The 22,870-nt window shown below is 32.5% G+C and overlaps 2 protein-coding genes across 2 annotated transcripts; one reads left to right on the top strand and one right to left on the bottom strand.

Moving 5' to 3' along the window:
• The first annotated feature begins 3,586 nt into the window (after window positions 1-3,586).
• On the top strand, window positions 3,587-6,583 carry LOC139525971 (uncharacterized). Its single transcript, XM_071321162.1, has 3 exons — window positions 3,587-3,707; window positions 4,112-4,486; window positions 6,142-6,583. Exons 1-3 carry the CDS (start codon window positions 3,608-3,610, stop codon window positions 6,549-6,551), a joined length of 885 nt encoding a protein of 294 aa, XP_071177263.1. The 5' UTR covers window positions 3,587-3,607; the 3' UTR covers window positions 6,552-6,583.
• Window positions 6,584-11,037: 4,454 nt separating this feature from the next.
• LOC139527064 (uncharacterized) lies at window positions 11,038-22,182 on the bottom strand. Its single transcript, XM_071322327.1, has 5 exons — window positions 22,081-22,182; window positions 18,134-18,382; window positions 17,506-17,723; window positions 15,301-15,436; window positions 11,038-13,950 (listed from the first exon to the last, which is right to left on the bottom strand). The coding sequence occupies exons 2-5, from the start codon at window positions 18,357-18,359 to the stop codon at window positions 11,588-11,590; spliced, it is 2,943 nt and encodes a 980-aa protein (XP_071178428.1). The 5' UTR covers window positions 18,360-18,382; window positions 22,081-22,182; the 3' UTR covers window positions 11,038-11,587.
• Between the last annotated feature and the right edge of the window lie 688 nt (window positions 22,183-22,870).

Genomic DNA, 22,870 nt, shown 5'->3' on the forward strand with positions numbered 1-22,870 from the left:
GGGTGGATAATTGTGTTATGTGCAAGTGTTTCGATTGCCTCAGGACATAGATGCCAAAACAAGTTCTAAAAAGATCGTCAACTGTCAGAGCATGCAATCAACACTTGAGGTAGTGTTCGTATTGCTCAGTCTTTAGTTTTGTATGTTATTTTTTGTGTACTATTATTTGTCTGTTTGCCTTTTTCATTGTTAGCCATGACGTCGTCAATTTGTTTTCGATTTATGAGTTTTACTGTTCGTCTGGTGTCTTTCGCCTCTCTTTTAAGAAAGATGTTTAGTCGAAACAAGAAATACATATTTTCCATTGGACGTAAAGAAAACAAAATCAACTTCTCTTTTTGCGCAGATCAAATATTGCTAAACCTACAAGTCATGTTAAAGTGAAGTACAGTGAAAACAAAAGGGAAGATAAAAGAAAAGGATAACGAGTTCTCATTAATTGTCATACTTGTATCAAGCAAAATTAATCATTCCAACGAAAGAAAAATTTCTATTTGATAAATATATCGTATATGTCTACCATGATTGTTATACTTTTTTTACAGGGTTGTATTAACATATGATGGTCAACATTACCATATATGGTGCAACTCCCCAGATGTTTGGTACTAACTTACGTCCCTATAATACATATGCGCATCACACTGAATTGGGAAGTATAGTTTTTATTTCAAGTTGTAACAAATATATATTTCCATGTATGATCGAAACTATGCTTTCCACTTATTTAAGATCAATAAGGTATATTTATTTTGCAGGGGATAATATCTCATAGTTCGTATCAAATGGTTCTGGACAGACACAAAGACAACTCATATTATTTTGATTCTGTTTGTATCTCAAAAATTGTGAAACCCCTTTGTAATTACAAGAAAAAAAAACCTTCTCACCTCTTTTGGAAAGCTTTCTAACTGCGTCACTTAGCGTGGGAAGTGGGAGCTTATGAACTGTTGCTCCTAATAAAAAATTGTCGCTAACAGCTTTAATTTAAATTGTAGACATATATTCTGTTAAAACTCATGTAGATTTTCCAATGCGGTACGATAAACCCTTGATGAGCACATGATTGTGCTTTCATGTAAGAAATTCTCTGCTAGATTAAAGATTTCTAGGACAAATTTATCCTGTCAATAGTGCCATCAATGTTAACACTATGTCATCGAAGGAGTAAACGATTAAAAGAGTGTTCGCAAACACCGGGAATATATATTTGACTGTTTTTCCGAAAGCACTTGATAGGTATAAATGTTTAAATATATTGAAGGCCATCTTGTTCATCATACTTCAGATTTTTTTATATAACTCGTCGCTACTGCCCATTTGAATGATCATATATTTTTGTTCAAGTTAAAAGAGATTTTCATACAAATCCATGTTTTGTTCTAAATAAACATACAAGATTATAACTTGTACTCAACATATATATCACAGTTCTCTTCACATAATAGTATGTTATAATTAAAATTATTCAGAAAAAACCACAGGTTGATAAACAAAGCTATACATATTTAGTTTATGCATGTTATGTTATGTTATGTTATCTTTCCATTTTTAAATAATCTGTCTTATACATGCATGTATCATATCAGATTCATATTGATATGCCTGCAGTATACAGTTTTCTTTTTATTGGTAGTATGGTTTTTTGGTAAGTCTAGTACGATAAGGTCACAGACTTGTCGTGTTAATATATTCAGGTTTTATGGTTTTATGATTCTATATCGTCTCGGTTTCATTTATTTATTTCGCCGTCTTCTGATCATCTGTATCAAGAATATTACTTCCCCCCTTCCTGTAGTGCAATGAACTGATACTTTGAATGTCAAGTGGAAAATATTTAAATCATTTAAACGACAAGAACCTATTGTACATGATCTGCAAACAGATTGACCTGCCTCGTTATAAATATATATATATAAATTACTGAATGAGATAAAAGGAACGTCTCAATAATGTTCTGCATTGTTATCAGCTGAATTCTGTTTCAAAGTCCATTTACTATATTATGCACATATAGTACACAATTACCCACACATATTTTCCCTTGTCATATGCTTGTTATTCGGTGACTGTCGTTAGATGATCATTACCCTTCTGTATTTCGTTTATTGCTGTTTCATCAATCAAGTCGTTGGTTTATTTCGTTTGAATTTGAAATGTTTCACGTTTCTTAATCATTGCGGCATTCCGTTTTGTATTTCCACTTTTTCAGATTTGTTTTCTCTCATTCGATTTATGACTTTCGAATAGTTATCAAAAGTACCAGAATGATGATTTAGTACGCCAGACGCGCGCTTCGTCTACATACGACTCACCAGTGACGCTCATATCAAAATAGTTATAAAGCCAAGCAAGTTAATCTATGCCTGGAATAAGAAAATCCTTAGTTTTTAGAAAAATTCAAAGTTTTGTAAACAGGAAAATTATAAAAATGACTACATAACTGATATTCATGTCAACACCGAAGTGCTGACTACTAGGCGTGTAATACCCTCGTGGACAAAACGTTCACTAGCAGTGGCATCGACCCAGTGGTGTAAATAGTTATCAAAGGTACCAGGATTATAATTTAGTACGCCAGACGCACGTTTCGTCCACATAAGACTCGAACAGCGATATACTACTGTTGCCTTTTTTCTATTTTTCTAAGGCTTAAAAGATCTCAAAGGCAATACCACCGACAACAAGTCAGTCCTTTGTTGATAAGAATTTTGAGTTGACATTACATGTACAACACACATTACAGACCAGGCGATCGTTAAGCAGACTATGTATACACTTAGTCCATATAACTATACATTACTGCAGCTATATATGGCAACATAGCTATATGTTATCATTTAGCCTTCAATCTGGGAAAAAACTCGATTTCAAAATTAATACAAATATGTTTAATTTGGTCTATAATAACATCAGATAAAATAAAAGATATATTGAAATGTAGTTTTCTACACGGAACTACTGGTCCGAGAACACAATTATTTCGTAGTGCATTTCTTTTAAAACATAAATGAAAATAAAAAAAATCCCACCTGCGCTTTCTCAAAGAAATTTTTACAGTGTGTTGTACTACTTTTGGGACAAATTATATCAAAATTATAGAAAACTTCATCGTCTCTAACTCAAAATATGGACAATTCTATGTTTAGGGCGTCTTGAAATCTTTTGACAGCTTCCGAAGTGCTAATTTTTAACCTTTTTCAGCTGGACCAAATCACTACTTTCCTTTAAAATTCTGGACCCAAATTTTTTTACAGTGTAATTTCACCCCCCTACTTGCAATTTGAGGCATTAAACATGGAGAAATAAATTTGGAAGGGGTATAAAAATTAATGGCAAGTAACCCACTGTCAACACTAGGGACTATATTTGTGAACAACGAAAATCAAGGGACGACAATTGTGGTCTCGGACCTACTGTACCTTTAAGTACCTGTACTTATCTGTTTATAGAACCGAGATTTCAAATAAAATCACCTAACTAGAGATAAGGCAAATTGAGATACAACAGTTTGAACCCAGCTAAAAATAGTGCAATATCTAAGCCAAGTGTGATAACGACGTACGCGTATTAAAGTCAAGATTAGTTTTGTTGGACAAGAACAACCATGCTTTACCTCATTCTAATTGGTTTTGTTGTACAGCAGTCTCTAGAAAACTCATCAGGAGGTCTTGAAGATGTTCATCGCAAAATTACAGTTCTTATGAGTAAGTACAATCTAACACGATGAAAAAGATGTTTTTCTTTATTGTAGCATCTTTTACGTCTTGACTATGCCCCTATGGTCATATTCTAGTTTACAATGATACGCGACCGTTTAAACAAAGACATATTTACCTTTTCTTCTCTTTGGTTTTTTCTTCTGTTTACGTTTTCTGATTTAGAACCACGACCACCGCAATTCGAGAACTTGCATCAGTGTTCCAGAGTTAATTTCAATTTACAAATTGTTACAAACACAGGACAATATGTTTAACACTGAAATTGTTTCTTTTTAAACATATCAAAAACAATATTATGAAAAAGTCTGTTTATTAACTCATTGTTGTTTGTGAATTTCAAAACTTTGTCAGTAATGTCTTCATAGTAATAATGTTAAATTTATTTGCAGAACAGGTTTCAGTTTTAAATAACGAATTAACAATGGTTAAACAGAAATTAACCGTACAATATGACGAAAACCAGACTATGAAACAGAGAATACTATTGGTAACAGATGATAATGTCAAGCTAACAGAAAGAGTTGACAAGTTATCAGACGAAAATCGAATTATAAATAACATTGTTAAACAATTACTCGAAGAAAGATATGCTGTAAATTACCCTACATCCGTAGGAAATAACAAAACTGAAGAGGAAAATCCGCATAGAACGGAGTTTGAAACCACTGTTTCGGAACGACAGTTACCTAACGACATGATGAAAAATTTGAACAACGACGATTTAAACCAGTTTAGCAAGCAGAAGAGATTACTACTTCCGTCTAGTAAGTAAGCGAATTTGTTTGTGTATTTGTAAATAGAAAGCAGAACCAGCCAAAGGGCACTAATAAGTCTTTAAAGCAGAGAGAAGATCACACCCGGATGAGGGTTATAGCTGGCCCCTAAACTAACAATGTAATCTACGCCAAACTATACGCAGATACAAATGAAAAAAAAATTTAAAAAAAAAACAGCGCGAACAAATAGTGCTCCTTCACATTCGCCAATTTTCTTACGAGTCCATGTCCACCAACTCGTAGTCAATTGCAAGTATCTGTAAATAGCTTGCTGGTATTCGTAAATATCTCGTTACATCTCGTAGACACTTGTTATGACTCAAAAATTGATAGATATATGTGTTGACATGTAAAAAATCTTCTTACAACTGTCCATGGATTGTTTTTCTTAAATAACTAAAACCAATCAATATATATCGCAAACCGTTCGCAGCAACACACACATTACTCGTAGGGAACCAGTAATTACTCATAACATTTTACTTACAATTCATTTCGGTTAGTTTACAATTTGTAAAGTTTTCATTTAAGTCGGATTACAATCGCATCACGGATTGGTATAAGTGATTTACGAATAAATTTAATAGACTTTTTGTATATCTTACGTATAGTTTTCGATTTAAGCAGAGGCAAACGATCTCGAAATTGTAAGGATTTGAAAATACTAGCAACAAGCTAGAAACAACATGTAGACAGATCGTAACCACCACGTTGAAGCTACGCTGAATATAAACATTCCGTAAAATACTTAAAGCAATACGTAAAAAGCTCGCAAAATGCCTGTCATTCACGTGTAGTTATTGGTGTCAACTCTTTCAATTGGACCGTAAATACATCATACCGTAGTCATTCGTAACAAATCAAATTAACAGATCTGATAATGTTTGTGATTCGTAAGGACTTGTACGGAATTTCCGTGTATGTGAGGGTGGCATAAGACTGTAAATCAATAGAAGACAAATACCCTGGGTCGATGCCATTGCTGGTGGACGTTGCGTCCAAAAGGGTATTACTAGCCCACAAGTCAGCACATCGGTCTTGACATGAATATCATGTATGATCATGTTTATAAATTAAATGTTTGCAAAAGTATAAATTATTCGAAATACTAAGGATTGTCTTAGCCCAGGCATAGATAACCTTAGTTGAATTTGGCACAATTTTTCGGATTTTTTGTCCTCAATGCTCTTCAAATTTGTACTTGTTTGATGTTCTAACTATTTTGATCTGAGCGTCACTGATGAGTCTTATGAAAACGAAACACGCCTCTTGCGTATACAATTATAACCCTGGTTCCTTTGATAACTATTGGAATTAGAGTGTTAATGATTTGAGAAATACGGCCTTTACCATACAACTTTAAAAATGTGTTAGGTTCAATGAAAATCTATTTGATAAACAATTGGGGAGCTGGGGGGCGGGGGGGGGGGGGTGTTACCATTAGGAAAGAGTTACTGCGTCATTTTTCTTTTAATATTTTAACTATATGATTTGTAACATAGTAACGTGTCACAAAATAATTTGTGTATTCATGTGACCATGTTTACACAAAGGCAACATCAAAAATCCTTCTAAACATTTGTATACAGTATAATGTCTTTCCACTTTCAATACATATTTTATGTGTACTATTTTATCAATAGATACTCCTCCTACGACATCAAAGGTAGCATTCTCTGTAAGCCTTACCCACAGAATACAATTAGGACAACACCAAGTTGTTGAGTATGACAAAGTAAACACGAATGTTGGAAATGGTTATGACATCAGACACGCCCATTTCATCGTACCGACTAGAGGAGTGTATCTCCTTTCTTTTACTGTAATGAACGTCAACGGAGAATATTTATACCTTGAAATGGTTAAAAACTCCGAGCAAATTGCATTGGTTTATGGTGGACAGAGTGATTACAACATGGGAAGCGAAACGATAGTTCATCTTTTAGAGAAAGGCGACGTAGTTTGGGTAAGACATACTCATGACAATACTCCTACAATAAACGGGGACGATCCATTTAACACATTTACAGGAGTACTCTTGTTTGAAATTTGATTAAATAAAATAAACTAAATTTTAGTCTTATATACATACTTTTGTTATTTGTTGAAATTTGTTTTGCACTGTGCAAAATCAGATCTGGACTTTTTGTTAGTTGCTTTTGTGCTTTAAATCCATCTTATGAGTTACTCCTTTTCAACTGATTTTTATTGTTTGTTCGTATCTTGTTCTGTTATACCACTTTCTACGTAGGAGTATTGTCGCGACCGCAAACATGTTTAAAACCGCCACATTCTCAAATATTCTGGTCACAAGTCAGAAGCCTGTAATTCAATAGTTGTTGTCTGTTGTATGCTGCTGTACATGTATATCATAATTGAATTTTGTTCATTATTTTATACATCAATCAGGTTGTTAGTTTTCTCATTTGCATTGTTTTTCGTCGTCATTTCAGGGCTTTCAAAAATAATTAATACGATGTGCTCATTTTCGATGGACAAATGATAACATATAGTTGCTCACCTTTTACGTTACTTAATCTCTTGTGGAGGTTGTCAACATGTCAATTTTATCACATCTACCCATTTTCATGTATTCATAAATGTATCATCGGTCTTAATATTAATTATTCATTAAACATATATAAAGTGTGGCCTTGGTGGCTGTGTTTTTGCGATTTCGAATTCCGCATGTGGCAGGTGAACATCTCACCAGTCTTAAATAATTAGGATTTCAAATTTCATTCGAAAAGTCGGTTGTTCGTTAAGGGCTCCCTGGCTTTATTCACTAATAAAAACTGACCGCAATAAAAAAAAAAAAAAAACCAACACAATAGTGCAGGAAAAATAAAGTGTCCAAACACCAATGAATAAATCAATCAATCCTATGTCGCAATGTAATACACATCAGTATGTATTTTTTTACCATGTAAATGTTGAAACCACAAAAGAATACATGAATATGACTTATACAGGATGGGAAAGACTTTAACATTTTCTAGACTGCATGTCATATCAATCTAAAACACAATCACGAACAAAATAATCAAGAATTTAAACTATAGGTCACTAGAAATTTAAGTCTTTAACGAATCGGGAAATTAAACATTTATATTTTTTGACAAAATATTAAAAGAAAACTTCATCGTCAGATACATTACTAAATTAAATTGTCGATATTTTCATTCTTGATTTATCTTTATCACATGAAAAGGAGAATCGAAGAAGTCTCGTTAAACATAAAGTAGCCTATAGCAGATTAATTTCTCCATGGAATATCAATATGATATTCCCTACAAAATGAAAAGTATCACTCAAAAAGATCTCCACTGATCATAATCTATAATTATACATACAATATTGACATATTCGACACTTTATAATCTTATAAATAGAAACAATAAACATATTTGTATTGGGTTTACAAAATAAGATTAACCTCTCTAAGAAAATAAATCACATCAATGTATAATGTTTATTTAAATTACTACAACGTCTATCAAAGTGTGTGCCTTATCAGTAGAACAATTTCAAAACATGAATTATTATAACCTAGCTCCTTAACTTTCTTTGATGTCAATGTGATTTTTTTTATGCTATCTGTACTCAAACTGTTTTCTGGGTAATTTTGTGAGATGATTGAAACCTTTTTAAGAGATACAGTCAATACTCATTAATTCATAAATTTAAAAAAAAATCATGTATTGCTGCATCGATCTTGTGTAATGTCTGCTACTAGATCGATGCACTATTATTTCAATCCTGGTATCTATCATGAGTTTATTTACTAGGTTCAGCTAGCTTTAACACCTGGTTAACATCCCCTTTTTCTATGAAAGGAAATGCAAGTGAGGTCAGGAGTATGCGGGATAGATAATGCAATAGACACTTGCTACACCAATCAGTACAAATTAACTGTTTAACACGAAGAGTTTATCTTTCAAACTGCAATTAAACCTAACAATGTTTAAACTAACTACTTGCAAGTTGTTTTAACATTTAATGAGTCTTTTGCAAACACAGAACATAACAGATAAATTGCAATATGTGTTGGGCATGTAGTAGTAACATGAAATATAACACAAATACCGAAATCACGACACGAGAAATTCATCTGTCTACAAAAACTAATGAAATCAAACGTGAGAACGCTGCTGATTAATATTAAGAACCAATCCCTCTAATAAATAAAGTAATAGTGCTGTACTTTTAACCACATTTGTTTTTGTATCAATTGAATACATTTATTGTTTCAAAAGTGACCAATGCAATATCTTTTTCTTTGTCAATAAGTCAACAATACATTGTTTAATGATCACTACGGCAAAAGATAGACAACTGTTATTTCCTTTACTAAAGTCAGAACGTAGCAACAGTAGTAAACTTATGTTCTAAACTTTTACTGGTTCGACAACAACAACTTTATTGTCGCCATCTTAGAAGAAAATCTTCAAAGCATGAATTATAATAACTTAAATCGATAACTTTCTTTCATTACATTTTAATTCAATGATATCTGTAATCCAGCTGGTATTTTTAACTTAATATGGTGAAATGATCGTAATGTCTACATGTCCAGATTCCGAACTTAAAAATTCTTAAATTTAAAAAACGTATGTGTGGTTCATCGATCATGTGCATTGTTTGCTTCTAGGTCCATGGTACCATTTAGGTCGATTCTCCGCGGGTCAACATGCGTCACGTATTTACAATCAAGAACCCGAAATTAAACTAACGGAATCTTTTAGTTTTAAATCCTAACCAAACTCAACCAAAACTAATGTAACATTAGTTAACTAACTCTCGTTCTTCAGTTAGCCTTTTTTTATTCGAGCGTCACTGTTGAGTCTTTAGCAGACAAAACATGCGTTGGATATAGATAGTTTTATTCCTGGTACATTTGACAAAATGTTTAATGAGTTTATTGACAAATGATTAAGTCTACTAAATACTGGAATCTGTACGTTTTAGAGGGATCCACTGAACCTAAACTTATATTGTATGAGTGGATCATCAACAAAAGTAATGATTTATAAGTTTGATTTTGATTTAGTAAATTGAAAGAAACAAACAGTATTATATTAACGAATACAATTCTGATCTTATAAAAGGGAAATAGCACCTATGAATTAAAAACAGAAAAATATACCGAAGAGTTATTTAAACACAATTTAAAGAAAAACACCCACGAAAAACCGTCAGAAGATAAACAAGAATAAACAAACACAACCTAGACACCAAAGACTGACCAAAACGAACATCACCAACATATGATTGCGATTCCATGTGATTTAGAAATGAAAGCAGATCCTGTCTCTATGGCACCTACACATGTACCTTGTTGCTCTTATAAATATAATATGGTGATAAGTATAATGGGGAAATATCACATAAGAGGACAAGGAAAGGGGGAAGGAATAATGATAACAATAATAGGAACATTTCCGTCGTTACTTATAACCATCCTCGCGATGATTTCCGTAAGAAATGATTTCATCTTAACCACATGAAACACTTGCTTCATATGTCGCATTCTTGAATGAAAAAACACACTTTTCAGAAAATCATGTTAGGGTATTATAGAAAATGCAAGCTCTACTGGTAAATCGCATATTCACTCAATATGCACGTGCTGCTTACATATTGATATATAAAAATGTAAAATTCACTATCACAAGCTGAAATCATCTCTTTGGTCATAAAGTTTTGTTCAAACCAACCCTCATTTGCAATACCTAGATCGAGGTCAAGGTTTGATGCATAGATAACTGCATATGTTTTATCCTTTATTCTATGTACGGTGGAACAGAAACTGACATCACCTAGATGACTTTGTTAATTATAATGTACATATCCTTAACACAGAATGGTAAAGTTTCGGTAGATGCCTCGTGTAGGCAGAATACTTCGCATGCTACGTGTTCGGCACGTCTCCCTTATCTAATTGAACGGTTAAATGTTTCTTGATTCATAGACTTTGCACTGTATGATATTCGGTTGTGAAATCCCTGGTTGTGTTGGTGCTACGGCATATGCATCAAGTTGCATGCCGACTCATATATGTTGTTTGAATGTCTTGATCTCTGTATTTGGTATACATGATCCATTGTTTCAGGGACTAGGCGCCGGCACATACGATGCCAAACGATTGTGTTCCTTGCAAGTGGTTCCTAAGATCGATTTGATTCCCAACCACTTTTACCAAGAAAGAATGTTGATATATACTACCGGAATGGCTTCAAGTTTTAGGTAGATCCCATCTGTAGGATGGCGTTATAGATGCATAAACAAGATTTTGTATCTGTAGTCGGCTGTTGTTGTACTACAAGCTATACTAACTTGAGCTTTTGATTTTGCCATTTGATGAGGGTCTTTCCGTTCTTAATTTTCCACAAAGTTCAATATTTTCGTTATTCTACTTTGTAACATCAGTTGGATGATTCGTTACCAATGTAGAATAAAGTTTAAGTTAATGGATTGGAATCTAGATCACAGTTAATGCATATCCACGTATGCAGTCCAATGCAATTAACAGAAACAAATTTGTAAATACCAAGTCCTTTTATTGGAGTCAAAATATAAAATTAGAGTGTTACAAATCAGTTTTTTTAATCCACAGAAAATAAATCTGCCTGCGATAAAATCATCAATAAAAAATTTACGAATCTTTCTTTATATACACAAATAGCGTTGCTAACAACAAAGTTCGTTATGATCATGTTGTCAACAAAAATTAGATCACAGATGGATTCCGCTTCACAAAGAGAAATATTAACACGCGTGTGTATTTTACATTAAAATAATTGATCAAACTAGAAATACTGAAAACCGTTAGATTAAAGTTTGATCATGACGAGAATAAATAAACAGAACATAATGTATATTCTTAAGTGTTTCAGATGTAAACAAATGTTACAGACATTTTGAATGCATTGTGAATTTCAAGATCATAACTTATGAAAACATTAAATATACCTGGTACACACGAAATGTACACGTAAATACTGAATATAAAAATTCTGAATATAAAATTTAGCACAAAAATAAGTTGTCAAATCTAGTACATGAATGATATATATTTTAATTATAACGTCAATTATATTTGGAATTGCTTTCATATAAGTCATATAATAGAACAGCAAGAATACACAGAACCGTTCTATGAGGATTACAATGATGTCTTGTACATGTAAGCGCCATACTTGTTTGCCCTTCGATATTAGCAGCTATATTAAGCCTCTCGGTGTGTGACATATATCTTTTAAGAATTTCAGCAATGTCATTGTGACCTTTCTTGAGCGCGATATAAAATGCAGTATTGTTATATGTTGTTCGAATATTTGGTTTCCCACCATTACGTAACAGAAGGTTTACAATTTTAATTTCACCCTGTTTTGCAGCTGCAAATAATGGCGATTCGTTGTAAAGATCACTAATATTTACGTCCGCTTTATTAGCAATGAGAATTTCAACAACAGACAATTCCCCTTGAAGTGCAGCGACGAACATTGGTGTTTTTAAATCTTGTGCTGCAGCATTAACATTGGCTCCATTTTGAATTAAAAGTTCAACGATTTCTGTATTTCCTAAGGCAGCAGCATAAAATAATGGCGAACACTTTCTACTATTAACAATATTAGGATCTGCTTTATGTTGTAATACTATTTTAACAATAGTCTTCCAATCATACCATGAAGCTATTGAAAGAGATGTGCCATTCTTCTTTGTGTGTAAATTAGGGTCCGCTTCATAGTTCATTAATAAATTGACCATATCGGTATGGCCTTTTCTCGATGCAAGCCATAAAGGTGATTCATTATTTTCATTTATAATATTCGGATCACATTTTTGGTACAAAAAATATTTTACAATTTCTAAATGATTGTTGTCAGCTGCTTCATGCAGAGGAGTTCTCCCTGCATAAAAATCGTCCTGCCTACATCTGTAACAATCTTTTTTCGTTTTGAATAGCATCTTAACAATATCGATATATCCCTTTGATGAGGCTATATAGATAGGTGTCTCTCCTCTGTGCCAATAATCCTGCCGATATAAATGTAGGTCACAGCTGTGTGTTAACAATAATTTAACAATGTTAGTATGACCCTCTTCCGCAGCTAAGTAGAGAGGCGTTCTACCCATTTTATCACGAACATTTACGTCAAGCTTAAATTTTAAAGGCATTTCAACGACATCGTAGTGTCCTTTCTTCACAACGTCTAAAAACGGAGACTCTCCGGAAAAAAATAGCGAGGTTTTATTTAAGCTAATTCGTCGCTGTATCTTTGCAATAAATTTGGAACGGAAAGATTCAAATTGCAACTGTCTGTTTGTAAAGACAGTACATCCGAATCCATTGACTATATCTTTATAAAGACGATCAAAATATTGATTTTCTTGGTTCTTATTCATCTTAATGATACATTCATCCATATCTTCTTCTATTGATTCAAATTGAAATCGATCACGAATAAATTCGGCTGGGCAGAGGTCTAGAAGAAGGTCTTTTGTGTGTTCCCCATAAAACGAGGTCAAAATATCAAATAATTTATCATGAATAACACGATATTCATTTCTAGTTTTCTTTACATAAGAGTTCTTGAGACTTTCAATTTGATTCCTCACAACTGCAATGGACAACTGTTGGGATGTTAAGAAGATATCGGAAAGATGGTTCAAAATATCTTTCATTGTTTTATTGCGTAGAGACAGGTCCTCATTGGTTATACAATTATTGTATAAGACAAACAGAGATAGTGTTGCGATAGTTGTCTGGTCATCTTCGTTCATCAGGGACAGTAAATCGTCTTTTAATATTTCTACCGGACTAGAAAAGAACTTCACAATGTCAGAAGTACTTTTATGAAGGAAAAGCCGACATAAGAGTGGGAAGCAGTCGAAATGGATGAGATTTTTGTGTCGTTTTAACGTTTGAATTTGCTCAGAAGATAAATATTTTTCTGCAATTAGATATCGCTCTTCGTCTGATAAAGCATACGTAGCACACATCAAATCTATTCTATCTGCGGATAAATTAAATCTTTGAAACTTTTTATCATGAAAAATATGTGATCGACATGTCATGAAAATTTTAACTTTACCCTGCACAAGGATCTTTTGTATATCACCAGAAAGTTTATTCCATGTGTTTAGTGATTGCACGTCTATAGAATATTTGCCACATAAATCATCGAAAATGAATACCTGCTGACTATTTGGGTTATAATATTGGGTAATATCAGTCGGAAAAAAGGCCGGTATTATATCATAGTCCTGTTTATCATGTAATATTAAAGCTACGTAGTGGACAGAAGTAGACTTCCCACATCCCGAGGGGCCAATAACAAAAATGACGTTTGTTGTAGTATTCATGTCTTCTAATGCTTTTATAGCTGTTGTCTCAACTACATTTTTAACTTCGTCTCTCCATTCTTTAATTTTTTCATCGTGAACCTCTGAAGAGAAAATTGAATACAATATAGCAATGTTTTTAGTTTTGTTGACATTTTCATTATTGGCAATAAAATAAAGAGATTCTCGAAATGTTTATATAGGTACAGAAGTGTGATATTTCTCGAAAATTAGTTCTATCAAAAATGTTTGTTGTTTATTTAAATTCCACCATTCCCTTTGTAATTGAAAAATCGAATCTTTTGATGATGTTCTTTCATTTTTACAATGCAAACTTTTCTGATTGAGTTACATTAATATATCCCCAATAACTTGAAATTAAAAAAACGACAGACGTCGATTCTCCCGTCTCATTGCTAGATTTGTACCACAAACTTGACATAAGCAGTCACTTTAGTACCAGAATCTATAAGAAACGAGACCATTTTAGTTTTGAAATTATGAATGTCACCCCTAAGTAGCAGTGTCCTAGCTGCATCTGCAGAGGAGATATACATATTCCGTCTAATTTGGTATTCAGCTTCTAGCCTGACTTTGAATAACGTCCCCAGTGTCTGAACAGAAAGTTAACGAACCACGGTTATGTCAAATAACGTCTCGTCCTTTTGATAAAAACATGTTCATCAACAGATAGTTAGAACTTGTTGATAAATATGTCATTTTTACTTCACAAATTATATACGATGGACATGAAGTATAGATTATAGGTACTGATGGTGTTTATCATCTTAATAACATGCTATTTTGTTCTTGTATTTGTCTTTGTAAGTTATTACTTTTACTGTTTAGTCTATTTTTGGTAATATGTATTTACGTGTCTCGGTATATATACATCCCGTCATAGTGTTATTTTACTACGATAAACTTTTGTATTCTTGTCTTTCGTATTTGCTAAATTATGTGTTTTTGTCTATATGTCATTATATTTTTATATTTTGATACAGAGTTACGAATGTAAATGGGAAACGTGCCAAAGAGACAACAACCCGATGAAACAGCTTAACACAGTCCAAAAGCTTTTGTTGTTATTTGTTTTGATTTATAATTATGTTTATAACACAATGTTGACCGCTTTACACCTATTTTTTACATTTTCCTTTTATTTCTTGTTGTTTTATTCGTACATTGTTGTCAATATACTGGAATTTTATTTGACTGTCATACAAGTGAGAGGTTTAGCTAGCTACAAAAATAAAAATTATTTCTCATGATGTATCTTGTGTAGTGTATCTAAATGAAAATAATTGACCTTTTATATCAGTAACTTTCATAAAAAATAGATAAAGATGACGATTGTGAAGTAGAATATAACTAATTCGCATTTTTCTTTCTTTGCTGTCTACATTTACAGATAGTTATACTCATAAACAACTTCAACGCTATTTGCTACTCACCTTGCAATCCTTTAGGTATTGTATTTCTCGTTACATTTAAATTTCTTATTTCTACCAATATTTCCTTATCAAGCTTGTAATTCTGGAGGTCACGGCATATCGCTTTAAATCTCTCGCCTCCAAGTCTAGTGATTGCCTTAAACACAAAGCAATGTGTAGGTAAAAACTTAATCAATAATCTTGTAATCTATATTTCGCAAAAATGTTCATTTTCGTGCATAACATTTCGAATTTCTGGTAATCTTTGGACATTTTATTTTCAACCACAAATTTTTATATTCATGTTTAGGTTTCCTAATTTGAATCAATTTAAAAATTATCAGGCAGAATATCAACTAGAAATTAATGAACTTATGAGTATCTTATGTCTGAAAAAAACCCATGGCGGATGATTGTTGTAAAACTCTGCCTCTACTAGTTTAAAGTAGTTTAACCATTGATGTATACACTTGGAAAAAAGTATTGCAACACTTCCATTGAAAACAATGTAAAATGACATGATTTTAAAATAGGTATAATTTGGGTTTTACCAAATACTCTTAATCTGTTTTTGTTTTAAATTTGAATGTGTGTTATTAACTGACATTTCATCCAATATTAATGCTACATGGATAGGACATAACAGCTGCACATAAATAGTTTTTCGCGTTTTAACTATTTTATTCGGTATAGACAAAGCTTGAATAACTGTTTCCGTACAGCTCTAAGGTTGCGTCTCTCTAGTCTTAATTTTGCCTGAAATGTAATTTAATAACACGAATTCAATATTGAAACAACAAACGGATTAAAAGTGTTTGGTAAAACCCAAATTATACACTTTCTAAAATTATGTCATTTTACATTGTTTAATTGAAGTGTTGCAATACGTTTTTCCAGGTGTATAGTTTCGTAAGATTTAATTTTTTATTGAATCACCATCAATAAACAAATATGACGGGGAACGATATTGCGACTGAACGATACAGACAAAAAGAACTTTGCAAAGATCTTGTAAAAATCAACATGCAGTCCACAAAACATATGGCATGTGGCTATGAAACATGATGTCGGCTAAACCAAATTATTTGATTCCCCTCAATGATTGGCATTTCCACTCGTTTCATATACAGGACTTTAATTGACCTCATCCGCATTAGGCTGCATGCCTTCCTGGAGCCATGACTATTATCAAGAGCAATATACGACGTCTGAATTATTCGAATTATATGTCGGCATTCAAATCGCACATCGTCTAAACAAGTTGTGAATAAATTACACGGGAATTATTAAATGTTTGCAATCAACACTAAAAAATGTAAAATAACAAATTTAAATACTAATAAATTCTAAACGAAAAGTCCCTAAGCAAAGGACTACGCCGAATAAGAACCCTTTGTTGGTCCTAAAATATAGCAGTTTTACAAAATTGATGAAATGTAAACTCTTTGCTATCTATTGGAAAATAGATTACTTCTGTTTCATAAATATCGGCAGTTTTTTACAATACGATTCACAGGTATCAGTACTAGCATCATTAAGTCATGCTAAATTACTGAAATCTACGCGATTCTAGCATTTGAGTTAACTTTTAGACGGTTTCCATCTTAAATGGAAGTGGCCGCATGTGTGTTCCTTTTTGATATTTAAATGTAAGTTGTATTTGATGATAATACATAATAAAGGAATAAGTTGTCAATAAGAGCAGCAATGTTGGTTCCCATCGGAATGCCGATATTTTGTTACTAAAAGCGTTCTCCAAATGTATCAAATATTTTGTCAGTAAAGAAATAAAGCATCTTGGTAATAATAGTTTTTAAAAGTTACGAGATAACCCTCCCTTTTATGACATACTTGAATCTACGTTGGTCATTATATTTCAAGATTTAAACAGGACCAACTTTTTCATTTTGTGTATAAGTTTGGGATGGGAGAATACTTAGATTAAGTGTAGAAAAGTCAAATGTTTTAATACTTTAGTAAGTTCATAGAGTCTTAGATTATTTGTACTCCTTAGGATTTTTGGAATTTTAAAGTATCTACATTTGATTCAGAACATCTGAAGAAAAGGTAATTTTACAATAACATTGTAATGTTGCAATAGTTGAAATTAATGGTTTTGATATTTTCTTTACTATTTTTATTTCGATCATATAGTTTATAAATAAATGTATGTAAATATATACCGTGTGCTTCCAAACAGAACGGTGTCGTTTAATTATTTATTACCTTGCTTATTGCGTCCCATTGGATATTAAATTCTTCCTCTGACAATATTTTGTGATCGGAATGTGCAATTCTGTTCCGATAGTACTTGATTCTTGTCAAATCGGCTTCAATACTTTCATCTGTATCACAGGGTATTTTTTCTGCTACTTTAATGTTAGCCAAGTTACGTAGCAAACAAATCATTAGAGTTAAATCGAATGATAGCGATGATGCAGCACCTGTGGAAAATCATAGTAAATTCAAAATAACAGTATGTGCATTTAAAAGTGAAGAACTGTTATCAGTTGTTATCATTTGTCAGGGGCCATTATTTTATTGCTGTTGGTGTTGTTTTTTTTGTTTAATTTTTGTTTAACGTCGATATGTGGTCGAATCTAACATGTATTTTGTTTGTATAATAAACTGAAAGGATGTTTTATAATGTAAGTGGCTTTTAATAATACGTATCATATTATCACGTCGGTTGACTTGTTATGTTTGGTAAAAATTTGTCATGCGTATGTGTATGTTTATTAGACATAACTGTTACTCAAAATTATATTGTCGGATTTTAACCAGGATTTGAAAACAAATTAATTACAGTTTCAATCTAATATAGTACATGTTATAGTGAAAATAATGATATTACCGACTAAAGGAAACAATAAATCCCATTGATTTTGATTTATAATCCGCTTCGATTTCAGAGAATTTAATGCTTTGAATCTGTTTTGATTTAAAACAGTTTGAAGACCGCCAGGATTAAACTGCTTGTCGAAGTATACCCTCACTGCTGGTGGAGCAACTTTAAATACTAAATTTGCTATCCGTAAATGATTGTTTTCTTGGTCATGTTCGTTCATACCATCATCCATCACAGGAAATCTTGTTGCTAAATCTACAAAAAGAAAAGGCAAATAATTTCTACTGAGGTATTATATAGCTAGGGGTGCATGTCTCAAAAAAGCATACACTATTGGAAAACATCAGAAAGCGTGAATTATCAAGAAAGACATGATATATCATGTAGTAACTAGGATGAGATTGAATAAACCTGGTGCATAAAATATTATCACCAAATACTCTTACTTAATGTAACGTTCCGGGGGTTGGTTGTCAGGATAATCGTAGTTACTTATGTGGGCCTTCGGTGAAGGAAGTAATAATACAAATTATAATGGAAGTTCAATAATAGTATTATTTCTATTATTAAGCAATACGTCAAATGCAGTGCTTCATAGAGTATATGACATGAAATAAAATACATTAAGTATATAAAAAGTAATACGGCAAGGTGAATTACTTGCACCAAGTTTAATAAAACATATTTTTCTAGAGCTAGGTGCAAGAAGATCTACTTGGGGTACTGTATTCCAATACTCTGCATACTCGGTGCATTAAAAATTATCGCCAAGTACTCTAAAAGAGGGACGAAAGATACCAAAGGGACAGTCAAACTCATAAATCGAAAATAAACCGACAACGCCATGGCTAATATTGAAAAAGACAAAAATAGTACACATGACATAACATAGAAAACTAAAGAATAAACATAACGAACCCCACCAATCTCAGGTGCTCTGGAAGGGTAAGCAGATCCTGCTCCACATGTGGCACCCGTCGTGTTGCTTACGTGATAACAAATCCGGTAAAAAGTTTTATTCGGTAGGTCACATTCATGAACAGGAAGGGGATTCTATATCCGATATCATTTGTGAAACGGTTATTCCATAACGGTCAACCAACTCGTGATGACGTCCGTACAATTTACGAAGGTATGAACTTCAGCATATAGAACTCTTGGTTTATCAGCTTCCTTGTGAGCAGCAACTCTCTATCAAGAAAATCATGAAAAGAAATGCAAGCACGGGAATATCGTATCAATTGGGAGATATATGCACCGTATGCAGGTGCTGATGGAATGTTGCTACTTAGAAATGGAAAGTTCACAATTGGAAAGCTGATATCATCTCGTTTGTCGTAAAGTTTTGTTTTCAACCGACCCTCATTTTCTAACTTGGTCAGGCAAATTAGAATTTCAGAGAAACTGCAAAGTGCATGGAGTTTCTTGGAGAGAAGCTCCCAGTTGGAACATGCGTTCCGTATTTTTATACATCATCGAAAAAAGAATTGTGTTTGTTATGATAACCGTAACTTGATTATAAGAAAGTCGTAACTTGGACATGATCATAGTAGCTTGTTAGTGATGATCGTAACTTTCTTTATATGCTAATAGGCGATTATAAATGAATCGTGTTTGAATGTTTTATAGTGTGGCTAGTAGTACTAGTGAATAATTTACCAATTTACTTTTTGCTTTGTAGATATAGTCTTTATATATATATAATTGTTCATCCAGGTCACAAGGGAGAAGCAAACATTTTCCATGTTCACACATTATTTGACCGTCAGGATTCTACATCGTCAAAATTATTTCTCCATTACGCCAGTTTGTTTTTACAATCGTAAAAATGGAAGTCATTGAAGGGATGACGCGTTACCAAAGAGAGGGACGAAAGATACTAAAGGGACAGTCAAACTCATAAATCTAAAAAAAACAACTAATAACGTCATGGCTAAAAATGAAAAAGACAAACAGACAAACAATAGTACACATGACACAACATAGAAAACTAAAGAATAAACAACAAGAACCCAACCAAATTTAGCTCTTGAACGACGATAAATTTACCAAAATAGCGTCATTTCGATTCTAATGTGTCAGTTGTATTTTGAAAGACAAATGTATCTACTAGGTAATGGGCATCAGTAAACGCACTTCTCTGCATGTAGTCTCCTTAAAACTGTTGTATGATCGGTTGTCATATGGAGTTTTCTAAAATACATAAACATTTAAAAAAAAATCTATTTCATTATTTCTGGGAAGGGCAGACTAAAATTTTTCAGTGGTTGAGGCCTATAAACCCTAGTTATCACACACCACGATTTAAGTGTTTTCAAACTTAAAAATCTACTTCTAAAAAAAAAGTACTTTTACAAAAAATCTGCTTTTCGAACACACCTACTCTGTTCTTTTGATTCATTAAAAAGATGTTTCACTTGATCCATATATTTCATTTTTAAGTACTGTGAATATCTATGTTATAAAGTCGACCTGTAGTCTTGTTTTATAAAAATGATACAATCTAAAGTGAGATATTGTATCATATACTTTTATATTTTTAAGACAAATAATTCCACTCAAACACACCCTTACATAAAAAGGTGCACTCGATTTTCTCTGTTTGATGCAATTGTTGCCCATTTTTAATTTTTTTTTCTGAGTCACATAATGGAAGGACAGAAACAAAAATCAAGGAACAAATAGATTTTACAACTATGCATTATTTATAAACACCGATTTTTAATTTTATACATGTGTGATGGTGTTTTATGAATGGTGTAATGGTGTATGGTGTTAGTGGGAAGTTTACACCATCAAACAACTGTACTTAGCAATAAACTTAGATACTAGGAATTAACTTTTGTCTAGAATCAGTATGTGAAAAATCAAAAATAAAATTGAGGAGAAATTAAGGTCCAAACACTCTGAAATGTTTTGTCAACTACAGCTAAGGTATTCGAAACATGGGATATGATATCCTTAGTATGAAAAATGAACATTTGGTAAATAGTTAATTCATGATTTTGACCATATTATTATCCATTGATATAGCTGTGTTTACTACTGAGCTTTTAAAACAAGAGATGAGGAAACTGCCACCAGAAGCGACATTGACAAAGAGATTTTAAATGAATTATATCGGAGATATGTTTTTCTTTTCATGTCATACAAAAGACTGACTTGTTTCACCTCAAAACATTTTTTGTCTAACTTTATCCCATTTTGATTCGTACAAAAAGCTCAGAAACGTTTGATTTGATTTAAACAGTCGATCAAGTGCAAAGTAGGGTAAATATTCAATTATCGCGTACACCCTCTCGACCAAAAAGTTCGTTTCTTTCGTAAACATTCCATTCAATTAGCAGATTGTTAAACAAGCTAAAATGCAGGCCGGCATCGCAATGAAAGTATTCCAATACAGTTTCTATTTATGAGTACAAAATGTCTATATAATGTATTACTACATCGTGTTATGACTAGAGTTCTAAATTTAAAAAGACGTTGAAAGTAGGGAAAACTTTGAATTTGCAAGATTTGAACTACTTCCATTTCACATTTTCTAATTCAGGCTTGGTCAGTAAGAACATACAATAGTACATATTTTAAACAAAATAATTCCTATGCATAGTTGTAAATTATTTCAATTATGTTGTTATTAACTGAAATCTCAAGGACTTTGGATCAGTGTGGAATTCTTATGAAAATTTCTTTTGTATAGTAAAAAGATATATGAAATGATAGAAGCAGGACACATTTGCGCTGCTGTTCAGATTAGAAGTACCTAATTTGCAATTAAAGGTATATTGAATTTTTCAGCATAAGGTATAGTAATGACCTTAAATTCTTGCCACTTGATTTAACTTACAATAATGGACCCTTTAATGCATGAAATTTTAGAATTTAACATAGAAAATAATGCACAAGATGAATTGAAGGTTGTCTTCCTGAATGGAGTAAATTTTTTAACATACCTTAAGTCAGCAAGTATTTGTATTTTAACTGAAGATAAGTTGTAACAAGTTGTATATGTCTGTCTCAATCCGGTCTAATTCATACAGTACAGTTTTTTCCGGATACATCCACTTATCCAAAAATAAAACAAACGAGGCTCGTAAGGGATTTTTCCTGCATATATTGGTATGAAACAAATACTAACAAAAAACAAGCTCAAAGGTACATTTCATAAAAACGTACCAAACTATATCAACCAATTGAATGCATGGATAACACCTGGTGACTTATTGCTGAGTATAGTACAAGAGTAAGTAATAAGTTTTAATAAACAGTAGAATTATATTTAATTTATTGAAAACAGAATTTCCACAATTCGAACATTCCCTCGGTCTAAGTATATAACACCACAGTCTCCTTTCTATTGGAACCATCTTTGACTTGTCACAAAGGTACCCCTCTGTGTAGATCATCACCAGATATCTTTTTTTTCTATTTCTATTCATAGTTGTTTTAAATATCCTATAGACTTGCTCTTGAGATCGATGTTTGTACTTCTTAAATACGTTTCATATTTGTATCTTGTACAGTCCTTCATATTTTATCGTTACTAAGTTTATCCTAAATCTTTTAGCCCTTATTGATTAACGTTATCAAAGGGAAGTGGGATTTTGGTTTTTAAGGACAACGGCGTCAGCGTTAGTGTAATTGTTTCCTGATTGATAATGGACACTGATGGTCTTAATCAAAATGTCGGTTTTGTTTTGCAGAGAAGATATATATCAGACAAAACAAAGCTTACTTAAAATA

The sequence above is a fragment of the Mytilus edulis genome, chromosome 6, assembly GCF_963676685.1.
Source record: "Mytilus edulis chromosome 6, xbMytEdul2.2, whole genome shotgun sequence".
Taxonomy (NCBI): Eukaryota; Metazoa; Mollusca; class Bivalvia; order Mytilida; family Mytilidae; genus Mytilus; species Mytilus edulis.